The following is a 22113-nucleotide window of genomic DNA, read 5'->3' on the forward strand; positions in this document are numbered from 1 at the left end:
TAAGCATGTCTTCACAAGCATCCTCTTAATGATTCACGGTTTTGTTTATTCTGCTGAGCTCAAGTCAGATGTAACTTGACATTTATATTCCCACATGCCTCCTTTCTGTGTGTGTGGGTATTTTATTTCATTTTTCAGTACATCTAAATGGTTCTTCTCATTCTGCCAGAGTGAATCTAGTTACATACGCTTGCTGCAAAAAGGACGTTTCCAAATCTGGAGTGTAATATTCAATGGTCTTTTCAGAAGAAAGGCACGTTAATCTCTGTGACAGTGACATTGTTTCACATCCAGACCCAAGTCACATGAAGGAATTTTCTTCTGGAATCCCTATTTACCAATACCAATATTAAAGAAACAAGTAACTCCAAAAGGTGAGCTTCTAAGGAAAAGACTGGATATCTATGTTTTCTCTTTACAGAGAAGCCATTTCCTATCTGATGATTCTGGATTAATTTCTGCAAATTAGTATCAGTGTGGCACCAGTCTCGCCCTTGCCATCTTATACACCAATTTTACAAACTTAATCTTGACCAATGAAAGCCACAGATTGTCAAATGATAGTTAAAATACAAGGCTATGTTTGAAAGTCCAATTCCACATATTCTCCCAATATTATTCTTTTTATCAGTAATAATATAGGTTCTCACTGACCTGATTCGGCAGCCTCTGAACATGCCAGTGTCTACAAGATAAGGGCAAACCAAAGTTGTTTTAATTCCATCCTTTTCAGCAGCCTTTAGTTCATGGCTCAGGGATTCATGAAAACCCACAACTCCAAATTTACTGGCACAGTAATCCTGAGTTAAAGAGGGGAGAAAGCAGAAATACTAAGCATATGCCCCTATCCCCAACCAAACTGAAGCCTCCCTGGTCCTATTACTATGGTTGGATGTCTAATACATAGGGTTACAGGTGACTACATGAAGAAAAGGAAATCATTTTAAAAAAGAGATACCTGGCTGGGCGCGGTGGCTCACGTCTGTAATCCCAGCACTTTGGGAGGCCAAGGTGGCTGGATCACTTGAGGTCAGGAGTTCGAGACCAGCCTGGCCAAAATGGTGAAACCCCGCCTCTACTAAAAATACAAAAATTAGCTGGGCATGGTGGGCATGTGCCTGTAGTCCCAGCTACTCAGGAGGCTGAGGCAGGAGAATTGCTTGAACCTGGGAAGTGGAGGTTGCAATTAGCCGAGATCATGCCACTGCACTCCAGCCTGTGTGATAAGAGTGAGACTCCATCTCAAAAAAACAAAACAAAACAAAACAAAAACAAAGACAGATACCTGATGTGGTTCAGTGCAGAAATAATATTTTCAAAGCAACAGCAGAAACAGATGAATGCTTTTTGTCACATCAACTAAGTATCATATTACTTTGGGGAAGCACCATAAAGGATTCTATGAAAGCTAACAAGCTGAAGTTAAAATGGAGAGAGGTTCACTTTGAAGTGTCTGGAAAATTTACAAATGGTCTCTTGTTCAGTAAAGGAGAAAGAAAAACCAGTTTGTTTAATGCAAGAAGAATAAAGGCAAATCTAGCTTAGGCTATAAATTGTTATGATTTGACTTTCTTTGTATGGTGAAGTTAAAATGAAAATGATAACCATGCCTTGTAATCTTAAACTAGAACTTAACCTAAGGGCACACAATATAGGAAAAAAGTTATTATCCATGGCCCAACTTTAGAAATGGAATCCCTTGATATGGGTGCTATTTAAATAATGTGTCCTTTTGCATATTTGCATGGAGTGATGTTTTCAGTTTTACAGGCATGCAGAGGACAAACAGGACAGAACAATATATGTACTCATGCTTTATCATCTGAATGTTGTGAAGAACAGGGTTTGATGAAATCCAGTTCTACAATTCTACAAACTTACAATGCAGGATACCTGACCACCTCATCTGATGGGCTAATTAATACAAGATAGCTCAGTTTTGGCAAGGTGACCACAACCGAATGTGAACCTCTGGCCTCATTCTTCTGTTTCCCGCAGCCTTCCATGGTTCTATTCTTGGCCCTGTGCCTCCTGCCATCGTCAAGCGAAGCTGCTAATAAAAATGGACACACTGAGGGCTGGCCCATATACTTTTCTTGTTGCTGCTGCTTTGTCAAACTAGTGTAAGAGATTTTATGGCAGAAGACCATTCCCTTTTTTCATTTTGTTTTAGAGACAGGGTCTTGCTCTGTCTCCCAGGCTGAAGTGCAGTGGTGCCATCATAGCTCACTGCAGTCTTGAACACCTGGGCTCAAGCGATTCTCCCACCTCAGCCTCCCAAGTAGCTAGGACTACAGGTGCACGCCACCACACCTGACTTAGAATTCCCTTCCGGTGGCTGGCCCTGGGTTCCTGTGGAACATCCTATACGCAGCACACATGCAGAGTGCCTTTGTGCAGCTTTCATGAATGGAGGCGCAGCAGGTGCCCTCCTGGAGGTTCTGATGTACTTATCACAGGATAAACAGATGGAATGAAAGAAATGCTATATATCTGACAAACCTCAACTCCGGCAGTACTGAACAATCCCAAGGAACTTGCAACTGTCACAATATGACCATGATTAATCTCCAGCATCGTAGGAAGAAAAGCCTTAGTGGTCTGAAACAAAGTTAGATTCAAGTTTTAGAACTGACGTCATGAATTTCATCTAAAACCCAATCCAAGATCACAAAACAAATTTTTATTCACATGATGTTACATTTCCCAATTCCTTTAAAAATATTTTATGTTTATCAAGAAGATCTTTTAATTGTCTGGTTAGCTTAGCACTGTATCATCAGCATGGCAGGCCTATTGTAAGTCATGACCGACAAGACTGTAATGTAAGAGCTTTTGTGGACAGTGTCTAGAGATGAAAAGAGAGCCATTGGCAGAAGGTTCTTAATCACCTTTCAAGTGGCAGTTATCTGCTAATTTAAAGTACTCCCAAGCCAGAGATTTGTTTCTGCTCATGACACTTCAATGCAGCTATCTCATGGTTTGGGAGGGACCACAGCCTACTACAAACATTGCCTTGTATTAATGTGTGCCTTATGGCGATGTCTACATAGTAACAGACCCATCAATGAAGAGATACTCCAGCAGTGTGCTCTGGAATCCCAAGGCTTACCACCAAAGTGAACTAGCAGGAGACAAAGTATTTTAGGATGTAAAAACCAGGGTAAATTATAGAACTATTTTTGTGAAAAACATATTATAATGCCAACTGTACACTGACAAGAACGTGTATCATTCTGAACAGTCACATTCCAACGTGGGTTTCACTGCAAGGACTCTGCCACAGATGCAGGTGACTGGCCACACAGTGAGGCAGAGTGTGGCACACGTTCCAGGGTGGGGGACCCAGAGGCCCTGGAACTTGTGCTAGAGGTGGCACAAAATCAGAGGCGGCGCTGATTTCTTACTCACTAAACTCTTTTCTCTCTAGCTCGCTTGTCTTCAAAATGCAAGGCTGTATCAGACCAAAAAAAAAAAAAATTACTTCAAATTGCTTACAATGATCTATTAACTACTCTACCAGGCTCCCAACAGTTTTATAACCTGCTTCTTAAAAGAAAGCAGTGAAGAGCAATCTGTCTACTGCTGAGTTATCTCCTACTGCCAGCACAGCTTCCCATGATTTATGAAGTTAAAAAAACCCACACAACCAAACACTACAGAGCAGACTTAAGGAAGAGCTGCATTCCTTCTCAGAGGATTTACTGGCTAAGGTATCACTGAGTTTTTGCATGAAACCTAATTTGGGTTTGTGGGTTTTTTCTGGGGGGGTGGGGGACAGGGTTTTGCAGTGTTGCCCAGGTTGGAGTGCAATGGCATAATCATAGCCTCGAACTCCTGGGCTCAAGTGATCCTTCTGCCTCAGCCTCCCGAGTAGCTGGGACTACAGATGCACGTCACCATGCCCAGCTAATTTTTAATTTTTTGTAGAGAAGGGGTCTCACTATGTTGCCCAGGCCAGTCTTGAACTCCTGGGCTCAAGTGATCCTCCCATCTCGGCCTCCTAAAGTGCTGGGATTACAGGCATGAGCCAATGCCCTTGACCCTATCTAATTTGTTATAATTTTTATGTGTAAAGATTGAAAACAGCAATTCCATTAATTCTGATGTTTTTCTATGCTCCCATCAATTATTCATACAGATGCCACATGAATTTTTGTGAAGTATCCCAAGGTCTTCCCCAGTCATCATGCATCACCCCAGTCCCAACTCACACCGTTTGAGTTTCCTCATCAGTACCCATGAAATGCTTATTCTCACCTGTGTCATTTGACCCAGGAACTCTTCTGATAATCTATTCCTGACCCTTCCTATGTAAATCAAAGTGTAATATTCATCACATATTTATATAGTCTCTCATACTTTTCAAAGTGCTTTATGTCACTGGAGTCTCCTAATAATTCTTTATTGAAGGTAGTTAGGGTGTTAAACTTTTATCTAATATTATTCTAGGTCAGCCTGACTTTGTCTATATTTCTGTAAGACGTATAGTCAGTACCATTCACCTTAACATGATTATATGTTTAATAGTGTTTTGATTTTGATTGTCTTATACTTATTTGTCTGACTGTTCCAGACTAAGCTGGAAGACCCAGATCAATCTTCCAAATATTAAGGGAAAATTACTTTGCTACACAGAGACAGGCACTGTGGAGGAGAACTAGTGATACGGTTTGGATCTGTGCCCCTACCCAAATCTCATGTCAACTATAATCCCCAATGTCAGAGGTATGGCCTGGTGGGAGGTAACTGGACCATGGGAGTGATCTTTCATGTATGGTTCAGGACCATTTCCTGGTGCTGCTCTAGTGATAATGAGTGAGTTCTTGCAAGATCGGGTTGTTAAAATGTGTGCAGCCCCCACCCCCACCCACCCCCTCACTTCCTCCTGCTTCCACAGTGTTTACTGCTGTACCCCCTTTGCCTTCTACTATGATTGAAAGCTCCCTGAGGCTTCCCCAGAAATGGAGCAGAAGCCTCTATGCTTGCTGTACAGCCTGCAGAACCATGAGCCAATTAGACTTCTTGTTTTTGTAAATTACCCAGTCTCACGAATTTCTGTATGGCAGTATGAGAACAGACTAATACAGCAAGTGAACCCACTCCTTATTACTGCATTGCCCAAGTACAATGCTGAGGAAGAAAGACACATGTTTCAGCTTGATTGTATTTCTTTGTAGTAAAAACAGAAAGAGTAATTATGACAGTAATTATTATTTTGATCTGTTACTAAAAAAAGTCAAAAACTGGTACTTCAGGTTATTATGGGTTCAACTTTAGGCTCTATAATTTATACATGGTTATTATATCACAGAATTGAAAAAAAGTAACATCGCAATGGAGTTTATGTATTCCAATCTAAACTAGAAAACAGCTGGGCACAGTGGCTCACACTTGTAATCCCCAAGCTTTGGGGGAGGCTAAGGCAGGAGGATCACTTGAGCCCAGGAGTTCAAGACCACCCTAGGAAACACTGTGAAACCCGGACTCTACAAAAAAATACAAAAAGTTAGCCAGGCGTGTACTTGGTTACCTGACAAATCTGAATCACTCACTCACATGTCCACTCTAACTCAAGCCAGCAGCTGGCTCTGACTAGAAACTCGGATATCATAGCAGGTTGGCTCTAATGACTTCCCTGTATTCACGTGCTCTGGTCTTGCCTGCAGGTGTTAAATGACTAATCCAGATCCCCAGCACCACATCAAGGTAGGTGACAGAAGATTAACAAGTTCCTAACTGTTCTTTAAGTGTAATTTGTTGCAAGGTTCTGAAACTGATTAATGTCCCCTCCCCTTCTTGCCCTGAAATGAATCTGGTGGTATTAAGTTATATAAAATAGTTCCAGTTTCTCCATAAGGAGGGTACTATGGCTGCATATTCTAAAAAATGTGATTTGGGGACACATTTCCCACTGTGGGACCCTCCCCCCACCCCCAAATTGTTTGAAGAAGAGTTAAGCTACTGGTTTAAAGGAAAAGGAAACAAAAAAGGGCGAGGGGGACAGAGAGAGAGAGAGAGAGAGAGAGAGAGAGAGAGAGAGAGAGGAGGCGGGAAGAGAGAAGAAGGGAGAGAGAAAGAGAAACCAAACAATCCAGATATGGCTATGTGAAAAAAATCTTTTCCAATTGTGGGCTATAAACATTTGGGGAAATACATTCCAATTTTAAAGAGTAAAGTATGACACAGATTGGCTTGTTGTAATATGAAGGTTTCTTCTGAGAGGGAGATTGTTTTGTTTTGTAAAGCACAGGTGGGTCAATGTTCAGTTTAAAACTTGATTTCTTTGCCTAATCAAGGACAAATTTGGCCTTCTGTATAAATTAAATCCAACGTATCTTTGCATTTTCTACATTTTAAGACAAAGATCCATATTCTTTATTTGAAAGGCTCATTAATTACAGGCAACACTGCAATTACTATAACAACCACTCACAGCGTCAACAACCACCAAAGAGCTGCGCGGTGGGAACTGAGAGGTGAAGAAAGCTATCTAGGGCCGCTAATCAGCCTGAGATCCCAGACAGCTTTCTAAAGCTGGTGTCAAACATTTACTCAGCTCTGCTCTGTGTCGGGCAAAGGCAGGCTTGGGGTAGGAGCACCCACATGAGGACCACTCGGGTTTCTTTTAAGCCTGTGCTCAGGTTCCCGCTGGAGCCCAGTACACGTGACTGAGCACGAAGGCTGTTAATCATTTCCTTTGCTGCCTGAATAGAGGCGAGCAATTACTCCAAACTCCTGCCTTATGTCTGGGGCGCATTATTAAACAAACTTTGATCAACATGAATTCTATTCCATATTTTGCAAGAAAAATGCTATAGTTGGGTGACTAGAAAGCATCACATTTTCAGGAATTTTCCCAAGTAACCTGACTAGTTTTCTTTTCTAATTACTCTTGCCCTCAACAGTCTGGTAGATGACATTTGAGATAGCACAGCATATTCTGTCCTTGACACTGCTTGACAGCACAAAGAAATCTGGCACTTTGCAATGAATTATTAATGTGCACAAATATTGTAGCATGTATGAGGTAGAGACCAGCAAAAGGTGAAGTGCTAGTTGCCATGACACCAGTCAGTTCAAGCTAAGGTTCATAATCTTTAACTTTGTCTCAAAGAGTCGTCAGAAGAACATAAAGGGCAAATCTGAAACACACAGCCAAACGGCTTCAGTATAAATTAATGCCTGTGAGGCATGGGCGGATCTGAGAGGGCAGCACAGATAATTTGCTGACCAATAGGACTGCTGAGTTATACCAACTATAAGGATGGATAGATCAGGAGTTATCATCCAGTAAAGGGGTCTCCAAATGCAGTACATGTGATCAGTCTCCAGAGTGAGCTGGTGCCCATGCTGGTTGGCAAGGTTTGCTAGATGCTAACTGTAAGTCAGAGAATTGCACTCTATTGCAGTGTCCTCTTGCCTGTCTAAAAAACAGAAGAAGACATCAAGTTCTTCCGCAGGAAAATATGGTTGACTCTTGATCTAGGGGGGGGTCTCGAAGTCAGTAACCAATATGTGAACCAAGAAGTTTACAGAATTTGGAGTTGGAAGGGGCCTAGGGATTTTCTTATCTGCAAAAGAGAAAACTTTTAATAACTGACTTTGTCTATTAAGTGTGGAGCTAGAACTTTGATTACCATGATTAATTTGATCACAAGATTCCAATATCATAATCTGCTACCAGCTGACGGGGTTGCTGTGTGATTTAAAATAAAAAAAAAAAAAAAAAGGAAGGACATTCAAATGGACACTGACATTCCTACGAAACATGCTTAACAAGTCTAATATCTCCTTAGCTCCTCAGGGCTCCTCTTCAAAGCACTGGGCACGTTGAAAGATAACTGTAAAGGTCACATTTGTGATATAAGCAAGAACTTCTTAAACAGACGTGTAAGTAACTGCACATAGACATGACATGTCATAGCTCGAGAAATCTTTTAAAGTAAAGTTTACGCCAAATTAACTTCCAACAGCTCCGACTCTCCAGACCATTACTGGTACTCTTAATGACAGACTGCAGCCCAGAGCCTGCAGCTGCAGTGTCAGGACAAATTAGCCTAAAGTGGAACAAAAGTCAATGTGAAGAAATGTGGTATCCGGCAAAGTCTGACTTTTGAAATTCTGAGATTGATGACATTTTAAAGGTGTAGGTACAACAGAATGTGTTTTCCATATTTGTAAGCAATTCTAGGTTCCTGAGCACTAAGAGAAAAGCAAAGTTAATTTCTCACCATAGGAGAAGGCCTCATTATTTTTGTGCACATACACGACTGTCCTGTGATCAATTCAAGAGAAGGTATCTTTTAAAAGAATGGTTTTGAAATGTTTATCTCTTATTTGAAATCTAAGAAAGAGAGTAGACATTCATTTCCAGAGAGGACCATAAATCATATAACGCTGGGAGAAAGGTCACCACCACCAGCACAGTATAGTTTTCTCACGTATGCTTAAGGTTTTTCAGAATTTCCAAATGTTAGCATGATATAAACTTTGAATAAAAAAGAACACCATCAAGACTCCACTGAACAAAGAACGTCTGACTGGAAATGCTTACGGCACCCATCACATGGCTGGGCAACTTTCCTCTACTGTTCCACCCCTTCTGCCTGTGCAGCTGCCAGAGTTAACTTATCTTTATCAGAATCACAAAGGAACACTCTCCCGCTTATTTACAAGGCTAAAATGACATCTGGTGGCACTCTTCTCTGAGAACTCAGTCACTGTGCCTGGAAAATGATTCAAAAACACAAACTTTTGCGGGGCAAGTGTAGGAGTATTCTTGTGCATGTGGTAAGTACTAACTGCTGATGTTGCTGAAATGTTCCACTAGTCCCTGTAGCCTCACAATGTTTTATTCATTGTCCTGTGATCAATTCAAAAAAGCCATCTTTTAAAAGAATCGTTTTGAAGTGTTTATCTTTTATTTGAACATCCAAGAAAGAATAGGCATTCACTTCCAAAGGGGACCATACATCCTATCATGCCTGAAGGTGCTTAAAATACAGTGAACTGTGTTAAAGTTAACAGGATACATCATTAGTGTGTTCAAAAATGTAAAATGGTGACATACTACCAGCTCACCTGGGTAGGGAAAATATGTCTAAAGTACCTCTAAAGGTATCTATTTATTAAATATACTGACCAAACTTTAGACATTTTACTTTGACCGTAGAAAGTATTATTTGAAAAAAACAATCTTCATTCCAAAATTATATCTTTAATTAGGAAGTAAAACCTACATCTGTATTTGCTAGCAGTACCAACTTTAAATATTCTAGCTGCAGCTGACAACAGAAATTCTAACATGCATATGTTGTTGCGTAACAGCCTCTTTTTCCTACTTGGGTATGTTTGTAGAGACAGAAAGGTCTCCTGACCAATTGTGCAACAGAGCCCCAAGATATTAAGCTTGGAACTACTGTCTCAGACTTAACAAAATGTTCATCTTAATTTCTATCACATTGAGACAAAACATTCACTCTTTAGATAATACAGGAGAGACTAAAGAACATGTCATAATAGTCAAATTTGCGCCAATGTTAAATCTATCCTTTTAAAAACATGTATTATTGTGAGGCCACAGGGATTAGCGTAACATTTGAACAGAATCAGCAGTTAGTACTCAACGCACATGCACAAGAATACTCCTACAGTTGCCCTGCAACCAAGAAGCTAATAAAAGAGCCAGGCTTTTCAAATGAACACCTCGATGATGACACCATTAATTATTCAGCAAAAATAAATGCTTCATTAACTTGTCTTCACACTGTTAAAGGATAGGATGAATTTACCTCAAGGCAGCAACTCAGATATCAACATTCCCTTACATTTTAGAGCTCACTATGCAGAAATACCAGAAATAAGGTGACTTGAAACTCAATTTGTCTGTAAAATACACTGGCCTTTGGAATCCAGAAACCCACTTGGTCCTGACTGCCCATTACTTAACCTTCCTTTTGTTACTTGACCTCTCTGGATCTTGACTGAACTCATTTGTGAGACAAAAGAGGAGATCTCCAAAGTTTTTTCATCTCAAATATGTTATGATTTATATTCAACAATTATTTTTCCAGCTCCTACCACACACCCAAAATACTGAGGTCACGCTGAGGTATTATTTGCCTAAGACTCTCATAAATGACTCAATAAGGGATCAACTCTATTAGTGCAGTGGCCAGCATTGAGTGATCAGCAAAAATCTCATTGAGTATTTCTATGATGTCACGGCTGTGCCTTTTAACATAACTTGAATGTATGCCTCTTATCTATTAAAAAAATTACAAATTATTTGTTTGAAACAATCATCCTTTTTCTGTGTTTTATTTGAGTCCATGGAGGCTCAATGTGTTAAACAATGAATGCTCAGCACTGTTTCTGAAATGCTGTTTTCCCTGATCTTTTCCCTGCCGGGCCCTAGATGATCAAATGAGTGTTCAATGATCTCCTTAAGCCTCAGGCCCCTCCCCCTATTTAATAACTCTTTATGGAATAATGAAAATAACCCACAAAATTGCAGCCAAATAGCTTGCCAAACAACAGGCTGTCATTAATCTCTTTGCTTTGCCCCAAACTCAAATTGCATCTTAGAAATTGTAATAAAGACAGATCTTCCAAAGGGCAGAGGCTTCGGTTCTGCTCTAGTGACCAGTTAACTACTTCCATGACGCATAAACACATGCATGTGAGCTTAGCCACTGCTCAGGCCATCTGCAATGGCAGACTTCCTAGCCCCTGTTCCAGCAGCATGGCTCTCAATGTGCCCATGATCATCAACCCCTGTAATTCTAATTGTAAATAGTTTAAATTCTTCCCTGCTTTCTAGTTTGCTTACTGTGAAATCTTTAAAAAAATTAAAATCTTTACCTAAATGAAGGGTAAATATATTCAAGAGATTACAGCTGAAAACTTATTCTGTTTTTAAACATGCACTGCTAGAACTTAGAATTCACTCAACATATATTAGGGTCTATGAGGTACCTACATTGGGATAGGCATTGTTAAAAAACAAAAATAAATATTTGTGAACCTCTTCAAGGATTTTAAAGATTGCAGATGGCAACTTTCCTATAAATTAGTGGTTTGCTACATTAGAATCACCTAGGCAGCTTTTCCTCCTGGTGTTCAGGACACATCTCAGACCAATTATACCAGAATCTCCAATGGGAGAATCAGGCATCAGAAGGCAACGTCCCTCAGGTGGTTCCCATTTGTAGCTGAGTTCGGGAACCAGTGCTCTAGAACAGCGTTTCTTAATCTCAGCACCATTACATTTGGGCCTGGGTAATTTTAAGCCATAGGATTGCCCTATGCATGGAAGGATGTTTAAGCAGCATCCCTGACTTCTCTCCACTAGATGCCAGTAGCAGCTCCACCAGTCTGACAAGAAAAATGTCTCCAGATGTTACCAATGTCCCCTGCGGGCAAAATCACCCACATGAGAACTGCTCACTAGAAAGAACATGTACATTAGGAAAGGAAGTCCCATATACTCCAGTGATGATTTTCCCTTAAGTTTTCATTCTCATATTGTAATGACATTTTCCTAGGTTGGGAATATATTTGGGGCTGGAAATTGAAAAAAAAAAAAAAAAGCCAACAACTTAAATATGGACTCAAAACTTAATCACTTGCAGTTTCTGTACTTCAAACCACCACTCCACCATGAAATTAAGGACAATAATACTGATCCAACAAGTCTGATATATTCTAGCTACCTCACAGAGGAACAATATTGAAATGTAATAGAAGATCACACCAATCACTTACCAATCACAACTCTGGTTAAACCACCTAAAATATTATTACTAAATTATGAGAACTGAAAAAAGAAAACTTCCTTTTAAGGACAACAAATATACACGAGACACCATTCCTTCCATTATCCAGCAACACCATACAGTTCTTCACTGGCTGGCCCTGACTTTCTGCTGTGGTGCTTAGGGCAGCTGTGAAAACTTCACCCTGGGCAGAGCAACCAAGAGGAAGCATGAGCTAAAGGGCACCTGGACTCTTCCTTTCAGACACTGGACCTGAATCAAAATTTTAAAAATAAACCTAGATCAGAGTGGGCCCCAGAGTACGCAGTCTGACATCTTGCTAATTACAAGATTCCTAAAGGGCTGGTTAGCTCAGGAAAAAAAAAAATAGTGTGTGTGTGTGGGTATGGGGGAGATGAAATATTGAAAAGGTGGGAAGAGCAGTTCCTCTTCAAACTTTGACACATATGCGCGTAGGAATCACCTGGGCTCTGAAGCAAATGCAGACTCGGACTCAGTAGTTAGGTTGTGCTGCTGCGGCTGCTTGGGACCACAAGCCAAGCACAAGATTCTAGAGTGAGCCTGAGCATTTATCAGGTAAAGGCTGGTTCATATCAACTCCAAGAGCCCCTGGTATGAATGACCATGGGACTTTGTGGACTGACTCTATGTCTGTTTGCCTTGGATCCATTTTTAGCATGAGCAAGCCACCCAATCCCATCAGAACAAAGTTCATAAAGAAGAAACCTAAAAGACTTCAAGTCTTCCCCACCACATCCACAGAGGCTTTGAAGTCTTATCATTCAAGACAGGGACTGTAGACTCCATCATCCTCAGCACTTCCCTCACTGGCTTTCCAACTTTACCTTGGACAAGTGAACCATAGAGGCTTTTATACTCTGGTAAGCCTCATTTAGGGAAAAATTACCCCTTTATAGATCACATGCTTGGACCATAAGTTTGGACACTACCAGTGGCCCAAAGTGCACAATTTTGAAAATTCATGATTAACATTTCAAAGGCAAAGCTTATGAAGCTATCTGGAATTCTGATCCCATAAGAATATTATATAACAGAATAAAGGTTTTACATTTTGTTAGGAGATAAGCTAACAAAATGAACTAAACTAAAACCACGCTTAACTGATATTTTGGTACCAATTATTAATAGAACTTTGTTCAGCCAGTCCTTGTAGAAGAGCCCTTTCCATTCATGACTTTTTTGTGTCCAGTTTGTCAATACTGATATGCAAACTAGGAAGAGAAAGAAGGAAGCTGGGTGACCAAGGATGTACTACACTATTCTCAAGGAAATAACTCTCTCCAATACAAGCTATGGAAAAGTACAGAAAAGGCCCAAAAACATGCAAGTTGGGCTTTGGTAATAAAATTCTAGTACAGTATTGGTTCTTCAGGCTTGAATTTTACATGCTTGTCTAATCTACAGAGCAAGCTTTCTGGGGATATTAAGCTAGGGTTAATCAGTTATTGCTAAACTAACCATGCTAATAAAAAATCAACATTTGAAGACTAATTCTTATACCACAGGGCAAAACCCATAAGTGACTCATAGGAAAATCTACCTACTGTACCAGGAGCTTTGAACTTGTAGCCCACAGCTAAGTATTTGTACAGGCTTTAACCTGGAAGCCTAGGCTGAGGGTTTGGGTCCTAGCTTCTTCCTTCCCTGGCAGTGACCTTAGGGAAGTCCCTTCACCTCTCTGGGTTTGTTTCCTCATCCATAAACATGAGGATAGTGGCTCTACTTAATTCAGAGTTGCTGTGAGGCTCAGATGAGAGAAGTGTTTATGAAAAGGCTTTGTAAATTTAAGTGCTATAAAAAAAGTTCAGTAAATGTACACAAGGCTCATTAAGCATATATTTACAGATTATTTTTGTTATAAGTGCTATCTATTTTTGGTTAGGCTGTTTCCTCAAGTTCCTGCAAGTCCTGGTTCTTACTATGTATGGCTCCCAGTCCTCCCTGCCCTCCACGCAGTGCCAGACCATACTTTCGGTTAAAACACAGTATCTGACCTAAGAAAAGAAGTCTCAAAAACATTGCTAAGCAGTTGCTTCAGCTGCCTAGTCCCTTTCATCCTGAGTCCTAGATGACGCTGGAAAACAACAAAACTTTCCAACACCACCTCCTTTCTAATTCTTCTTATTCAGTCCCATTTTACTATAGGCAAAAAATGACTGTTATAAATAAAAATTGCAACACTTTAACAGTCCAGCAAACATAATAAAGATACAATACGAAATCATTTAAAAATAATTCATTACACCTTATGCTTCTCTTTCCCAAGAGACTGTAGGACTAGCCCATGTAAAAAAGCCTTAAGAAATCAGTAGGGGGCAGTATGTTAATTACAACTTACAGGTGGGAAAACTCAGGCTTTGAATTTTAAGTTTCATTTGTCCTCAAAATACCCCTGTGTTTACGTAAGTAACACTTATGTTATTTTGAGCCCTATTGTTTAGGATAACACTAAGAAGCTGCAGCATGTTAATATTCAAAAATTCCAGTACTAACCTATTTGAAGGAAAGGCAAGAAATTCACATTTTATGCAAGCAGCATATAAGAAACACTTGTGGTTTTTTCCAAACCAAAAAATACAATGTTAACACCACTGCCACTTTCACACATTTTTGTGTGATCTTTGAAAGTTTCACAGACCAAGTAATGTTTTGTTTCCAAATGTGAATTCATTGTAAATGGCTTGTCATTGTAAGGGGCTAATTTGACAGCACTCAAGGTTGTGGCAGTAATTGCCCTTACTTGTTAAATATTCTAGCAGCATTTGCTGCAGTGTTGAAAGTTTTACGATGATTATAAGAGGATATTCATTTTTTTCCCCCTGTGGCTCACTTCATTTTAGTTTCAGAGCATTTAGGAAAATGGTCCCTGACAGGTGTGAACTTCAGTTTTAAGAAAATTGACAAATAAAGTAAAAAAGACAAAAAAAAAAAAAATTCAAGAATGAAATACACTGGGGAAGCTCTTCAAGTGAAAAATGTTAGCATTCCTTCAGACCACATGAAAAGGCGTGCCTCCCCTCATATCCCCTCCGGTGTGGGGATGGCATAGACCTGTATAAACCCAGGGATGCAGGTGACTGAAACTAGCCAGCCAGGTATGTCGAGGCAAATGTGACTGAATCCCAAGGCCATGCTCTGCCAGCCTAGGCTCTGAACAGTGGTATCTTAACAGAACGATAATCCACAATACAGGGAAGCTTCCGAAGGCTACCTATTATGGGGACCAGCTGTATGCTTCAGAAAGAATCAGAAACCCCCATCTTCTGAGTTATTTTCCAATTATGTCTATATGGGGTCTCAGCCTAAAGGAGCTTCTAGGTCAGTTGATAGAATCTAGAAGTGTTAGTTCTTTGAATACCTAACTACTATACTGACTTCTGATAAGAAAGATTAACACATTTTAATCTGATCTCTGGAGTTACAGGCTCAAAACATTGAACTTAACCCATTCAGCTGAGGCAGGAAATAGTTCTCTATTTCTTAAGGACTATTAGATTTTGTCATACTCCAAAGATTAGTTACAAAAGACCCTTTCTCTCAGGAAAATACTGGTTCCATGTGCAGGAAATAAGATACAAATCCACCCTGCCAGTACACCCCCTAGTGGAACTTCAGCATAGTACATTTTGGGGGTCCAAAAACATCCCAGGTATTTAGGACTTTCCCAGGTCCAGTGGCTGTAACTCCGCCATAATAATGTCTTCTACTTATTACTGAGCATACGAAAACAAGCCAGCAAGCAAACATAGCATGTCATCTGCACATTCATCCAAATAGGCAGATATCTGAATTAGACACATGCAAATAGACTACTTATTATAATTGAAACAGGCTTAATTTTAGTTTCTGAAAGAACTAAAGCAGAAAGTTTAGATGAATTTGCTATTAATATTTCTCAACTCAAGACAAAACTTAAATGTAAAGGGGTTTCCTACTTAAAATTCTTCTAACTCTCAAGTGAGGCTATTAAATTTTCTCAGATTGTCATGGCTTAGATATATTCAAGTTACTAAAATCGATTCACTAGAATTTGCCAAAGATCTCGAAAATCTGAAGCATGATCAGAGTAAAAACAAATGTAAGAGAAGAGAATAAGCAGAGTAAGAGCAGTTAAGTATTAAACTATAGGGTTTGTAGTGACCCAATCCTGCAACGAATGGCTAAGGACTCTGCCGGGGCATTCTGAATTCAGTCTTTTTGAGAAAGCTATTCAGTCAGTGTTAGTGTTAGCATTAGCACAGGCTACACAATGCTTCCACTTTGACATATCCTATAGATTAACTTTTATTTGGGCAGATAATAGATAAAGCCTGGGATGTAGAAATAATGAAGCAGAAAACAACAAATACCAACTTTGCTTCCTTCCAGGAATTGAGATAAATAGCACAACTCACTCCATGATCAAACAAGAAAGGGCCATTCCCTGAGCCGAGAATTCCATGACTATTTTACAGGGACTGCCACCTTAATATATAAAAATATTAAGTGAACATGAAAATATTTTGAATTTGTTTTTCTCAGGAATAGTGACAGGTTTTTTTTTTCTGAACTATTTAACTTCTGTCGTTTTCAAGTAAAACAGGACTCAAACGGCAGAAGTGTGTGCAAGGCTCTCTCCAGGCACAGTGAGGAGTCCAGCCCATCTGAAGTTTACAGTAGATGAGGGGATAAAATAGGTGCTGACCTGGAAAAGCAGGTGGAAATCAGCTTTGGAAGGCCCAGGATGCCATGCTAATGAGCCTGGACTTCACACTGTGAGCAATATGGTCATACAAGGGTTTTAAGCAGGCAGATAACAAACTCAAGGCTGCTTAGATGACCCTAGGTTGGAAACCCAAAAGCGAACACAGGAAAAGAAGATCAGAGGCACTTTCAAGAGTCCACGCAAGAGGTGATGGAGGCACACAGGAGGAAGTAGGAAAGGAAAGGGGGGATCAATCAAAGCACAAGGGCCCAAGAGAATGGTCAGGATTTAGGGACCCATGAATGTGTGCAGGCTGGAGAGGTGAAGATAATGCTGATGTTTCTAAGTCTGGTGACCAGAGAATGCAAGAAAGAGCAAAGAGGAGTTTGTTCAGTTTTGGACATGCTGCTTTAAGAGAATCTGTGGTGCAGTCAAGGTAGTTGTGTGAACTTGGGAACTATCCTAGAGATCACAGTTGAAGCCACTGAAATAGATTACCCAGCTAGATGGAGGTTCTGAGAAGAGGCCTGAGCATACAATACTAAACAGTCATTACAAGTTGGAGGTGGGGAGGCTAAAAGGATTCAGAAGGCACACAGAGAAGCATGACAAAGTGGGCTTATCATGGAAGCTAAAGCACTTGAGTTTCAAGGAGACGGTCAAGAGGGTCACATTCTGTAGAAAGACGAAGCTCCACACTGGATTTGGCAATGAGGGGAGCACTGCTGTTTTTTTTCATTTAGGTTAGAAATGATGACATTGGTTATTTAGGAGTATTTTTTAAACAACAGAAAAACAGACACAGATTAGAACACATTGAAGATGTTGGAGAACTTTTTATCTGATGTAACGTCTGGTTCCCTATTCACACCAGCTACATAAAGTGATATTTTATCATGTCATAGATTCTGATTTCTAGTAGCAACAGATTTGGGCCCAGCATGTAATGTATCAAATACAGAAAAACTCAAAGTTCAATGAGCATGTGATCCTATTTTGTGTATACACGTATACAGTCCCAGGTACCAAGCAGTTCCTATCAAAAGAGATGTTTTATTCGGTTTTCAACTGTGACTACAAGAATAAGATAAAATTGACCCCAGGTCAATGAGCATGTGATCCTATTTTGTGTATACACGTATACAGTCCCAGGTACCAAGCAGTTCCTATCAAAAGAGATGTTTTATTCGGTTTTCAACTGTGACTACAAGAATAAGATAAAATTGACCCCAGGTCAATTTACAACTCTGTTTAAGACATTGAAAGTACTTCTAAAGTTCAAACATTTTTATACATGACATATATTTAATAACAGAAACCAGTTCTAGTGGAGACTTTTAAAAATAGGCCATGAATTCCAAGTGTTTAGTAGCTATCTTAAGTTAGGAAATCAATACTCTCTATAAACTATTTAGTCTTACACCTATTATGGTAAGGAAGAAGAAATACTGGCCAAATATTTTTATGAATACTTTAGAAATGAATGTAGGAAGCCTTAAACAAAACTAGGTTTCTGTAACTAGAGAACAGAGGAATGCACTATGTGAGATTAAAAACCAGTAAATCACATAAGAACCTAAACATTAATGATTAGGGACCATTCATGAGATATTAGGTACAACCGCAGCACTAATGTCTTTAAGTGCTACATTACTCAGATCTAGCTGGTGGGCTTTTACTTTTCCTGGATAGATTTTAACTAAATAGACTTTAGACATTTGGATATAGATAAATGCTTAATTCAGTAATTAGTATTTTAAAACTGTGAAACCTTTTAAGTTAAGTGGTCTATTAATTAACTACCAATTATCTTGTCTGACTACCATATCAATAGAAGTAAATTACCTACTAGCTATTTGACAGATTTAGTCCTTTACCATGCAAAAATTCTTCAGAATATAAAAGGCCTGGAGTTAAATGCTTTTGCTTCCCCCTTTTGGTTAATCAGGGATCAATTTGCTGCTCACGTATAAAGGCCAAATGCAGCTCTTTGGTCAAAAAGGATCTACAGATAAACTTTGGCTTTTAGAAATAGCAAGGTAAGATTCTGTTCCTCTTAAAAAATAACAAGTAAAGCAATGTTAGTATTTTGAGGGAAACACGGGTTTGCATGGAGACCAACTTTCCATATTTCAAAGTAGAGTACAGAGAGGTATTTTTCTTTTCCTTTTCTTGAGACAGAGTCTGGTTCTCGTCACCCAAGATGGAGTGCAGTGTTGCGATCTCAGCTCACTGCAGTCTACGACCCCTGGGCTCAAGCCATCCTCCTACCTCAGCCTCCTGAGGAGCTGGGACTACAGGTACGTGCCACCACGCCCAGCTAATTTTTGTATTTTGGTAGAGACAGGGTTTCACCATGTTGCCAACCCTGGTCTTGAACTCCTGGGTTCAAGCAATCCACCCTCCTTGGCCTTTCAAAGTGTTGGGATTACAGGCTTGAGTCACTGCACCCTGACCAAGAGAGGTATCTTTCAAGTTTTTGCATCTCACCCAGATACAGACAGCCCACATGAATAATTTCTTTGCTAGTGTTAAAGTGCATGATAGTGCATTCATTTTCCATGGTCTTGTACCGGGTGTTTCACAGTAGATTATACTGACTTGAACCTACCCCAAATCTATCACTAAGTCTTGACTGGTGACCAGGAGAAGGTTCCTAGGAGAGCTACTGGTAATGGAACAACATTGGAAGATGAAGTGTCACAGCAGACTGGATGGCTGTACAGAATTATGCCAGGCTGAGGAAAGGCTTCCAAAGGGTATAGAAATGGTACATGGTTAAGAGGGAAGGAAAGAATTGCTATGGGGGTCTTCTTTTTGAGGACTGATCATTGGCTGTTACACATTCAATGTGAGCTTGATTCAAATAGGCATACCAACACCAGCCTTCTCAAGTCACTATCCTCACACCAATGAGCAGAGTTCTAACACAAAATAGTAAAAATCAGAACACATGTGGGACAGGAAGAATGGAAAGTTATGTAGGAAAGCAAAAGAAAATGTAAGTGATAACAAGGGTGAGACAGCCCTGTTTTGCAATAATGGTCTCACACAGCTTTAGTCCAACACAGTGCTCACCTTTTCCTTTCTTTTTTTGAGATGGAGTATTGTTCGGTCACCCAGGCTGGAGTGCAGTGGCGCCATGTCTGCTCACTGCAACCTTGGCCTCCCAGGTTCAAACAATTCTCCTGCCTCAGCCTCCTGAGTAGCCGGGATTACAGGCTAACACCACCACGCCCAGCTAATTTTTTTGTATTTTTAGTAGAGACAGGGTTTCTCCATGTTGACCAGGCTGGTCTCGAACTCCTGACATCAAGTGATCCGCCTGTCTTGGCCTCCTAAAGTGCTGGGATTACAGGTGTGAGCCACTGTGCCCGTCCCATAATGCTTACCTTTTAAAACTTCAGAACATAGATCCATGTGAGTATTCTCTGAATAGGTTATCTTCTAAATATTTAAGCCTATTATTATCAAATATTTATTGAGTGACTTAAGAATAGAGTTTTGTTCCAGGCAGAGGAAGATGAAAGATGTATATAACAAACTGCCTTCAGACAGCTTGCCATCTACTTTGAGAGAATGATAACAAATGCTGTGAGAGATTAATGGAAAGGAAAGAAAAACCTTAGATGAGTCATTTAACCCCTGCTTCACTGGAAAACAAAGGGTTGAACAAGAAGGTCTCTGGATTCTTGCAACTCTAATATCTGAAAAGGCCAGAAGTGCTGCAGTGGGGAGGAAAGGTTATATTGAGACTTGAGCTACACCTTAAGACACGTGGAATGGAGGAAGAGGGTGTTTCAGGTAGGGGGAATAGTATGTGGACTGGTTTGGGAGTGCCCACAGCTTTTCAGTGAAAGTCCACATGGTTTTCTATTTCACTCACTTTTGCTCTGAGTCAGGATCAAAATACTATTTGTTATTTATGAAAACAGATATTAACTGTTACTTAAACGTCTGGCTCAGGATGGTCTGTTCAAATGACTGAACAGTTCTTTTCTAAGCTGATGGACTTTTAAAAATGTATGGGGTAACTTCCGCACCCAGATACAGTAAAAAGACACACTCATTATTTTTTCTGGAAAGAAGACAGCACATGCCAATGTCAACATGTTTGAAAAGTTGCCACCAATGCTTCGCCTAAGGGGACTACTGGAAGGGAAGCTGAATTCAGGTGGCTCTTGCGACGTTCTTTAACCCCTGTTAAAAAATTCACTGTAAAAATTATACTGAGTTTTCCTTTAAATTTTAGTTGCTGAATCAGAACTTCTCAAAAGATTTGTAAATTTCAGCAAGAAGTCAGAAATTCCAACTCTAAAATGAATTTTCTGACTCAATATTGAAAATAAATTCTTAAGTTTAGATGCTTAGGGGAAAAACAGCTGGAGAATTCAGGAGCCTCCCATACTTTAATACAAAATGATGTCATTACCATCAAGGCTTCCAAGAACTCCCTAAATTGTGTGGTTAAGCAACATCTCAAAGCACAGTGATGACTCTAGGAAGGTGCTATGCTCCTCCTTGGTATACAGATTCAGGTCCAGAATAATTTTCCTATTTAGAGATTTGATTTGACTTCCTCCTTATGTTAAAAAGTAGCCTAATATTAGAAAGACGGTATATCAATTTGTGTGCATTTTCAAAGCTAAGGCTATGAAATTTTCCGTGCTTTACACACATTAAATTAGCACTCACTTTATTGGATGTATTCCTGGAGCTGGTTTCTTGTTTTAAATATTTAACTGCAGATTGCATGGGGTTTCTTAAAAACCTGATTACATTTGATATTTTACAATTAAGCAAAATAATCATGCAGAGAAAGTAGGCAAGATGACTAAACTTTAGAATACCTTGTGTAGGTAAAAGTTTACAGTTATGTAATCTTGTATCATCTTAGTCAAAGATGATTGGAGAAAACAATCCCAGTCAGTGTCTGTGGTTCATAATGAACCTACTGATAGTGCTATAACTTGTTTAGGGCTGACTTAAATCAACTGCAGTTTTTATGGCAGCTTCATCTTTATCATTCTTCAAATAGGAAAATGACACTCCGCCTCCCACTTAGGTATGTCTTTTATTTCAAATGGTAGTTGTTTTACTCAGGAGTAGTCATAAACACACAAGATTCTTGATAAATTCTATGTCAAGTTTATTTGGTTGGACTGTCTTTTATTCATCTAACCCATCCCTTTGACACCTGTTGCCTGTTCCTGGGGACCCAGCCACAGCCAGGACTTTAATTCAGTTCCCCACCCCCACTGAACACAACACACACCTACAGGCAAGCTGAAGTTCCCCCAACTGTATTTGGTGATCTCCTTACTTGTTCAAAACATATATAAGCTCAGGTCATTTATATATTCATTTCTAGAGGTTTGTAAATGAATTAAATCAAGTTCATGTTGGCCGGGTGCAGTGGCTTACACCTGTAATCCCAGCACTTTGGAAGGCTGAGGTGGATCACCTGAGTTCAGGAGTTCACGACCAGCCTGATCAATGTGGTGAAACCCCATCTCTACTAAAAATACAAAATTAGCCAGGCGTGGTGGCGCATGCCTGCAATCCCAGCTCCTCGGGAGACTGAGACAGGAGAACTGCTTGAACCCGGGAGGTGGAGGTTGCAGTGAG

At 39.9% G+C, this 22113-nt stretch overlaps 1 protein-coding gene across 1 annotated transcript in view; it reads right to left on the bottom strand.

Moving 5' to 3' along the window:
* RDH10 (retinol dehydrogenase 10) overlaps positions 1 to 22113 on the bottom strand; it is a 30319-nt gene that overhangs the window by 3567 nt on the left and 4639 nt on the right. The window contains exons 3-4 of the mRNA XM_050802311.1: positions 2503 to 2601; positions 655 to 800 (exon numbers count right to left, since the gene is read on the bottom strand). Of these exons, the coding sequence (XP_050658268.1) occupies positions 655 to 800; positions 2503 to 2601 (245 nt within the window). The remainder of the gene's footprint in view (positions 1 to 654; positions 801 to 2502; positions 2602 to 22113) is intronic.

This window comes from Macaca thibetana, chromosome 8 (genome assembly GCF_024542745.1).
Source record: "Macaca thibetana thibetana isolate TM-01 chromosome 8, ASM2454274v1, whole genome shotgun sequence".
Lineage (NCBI taxonomy): Eukaryota > Metazoa > Chordata > Mammalia > Primates > Cercopithecidae > Macaca > Macaca thibetana.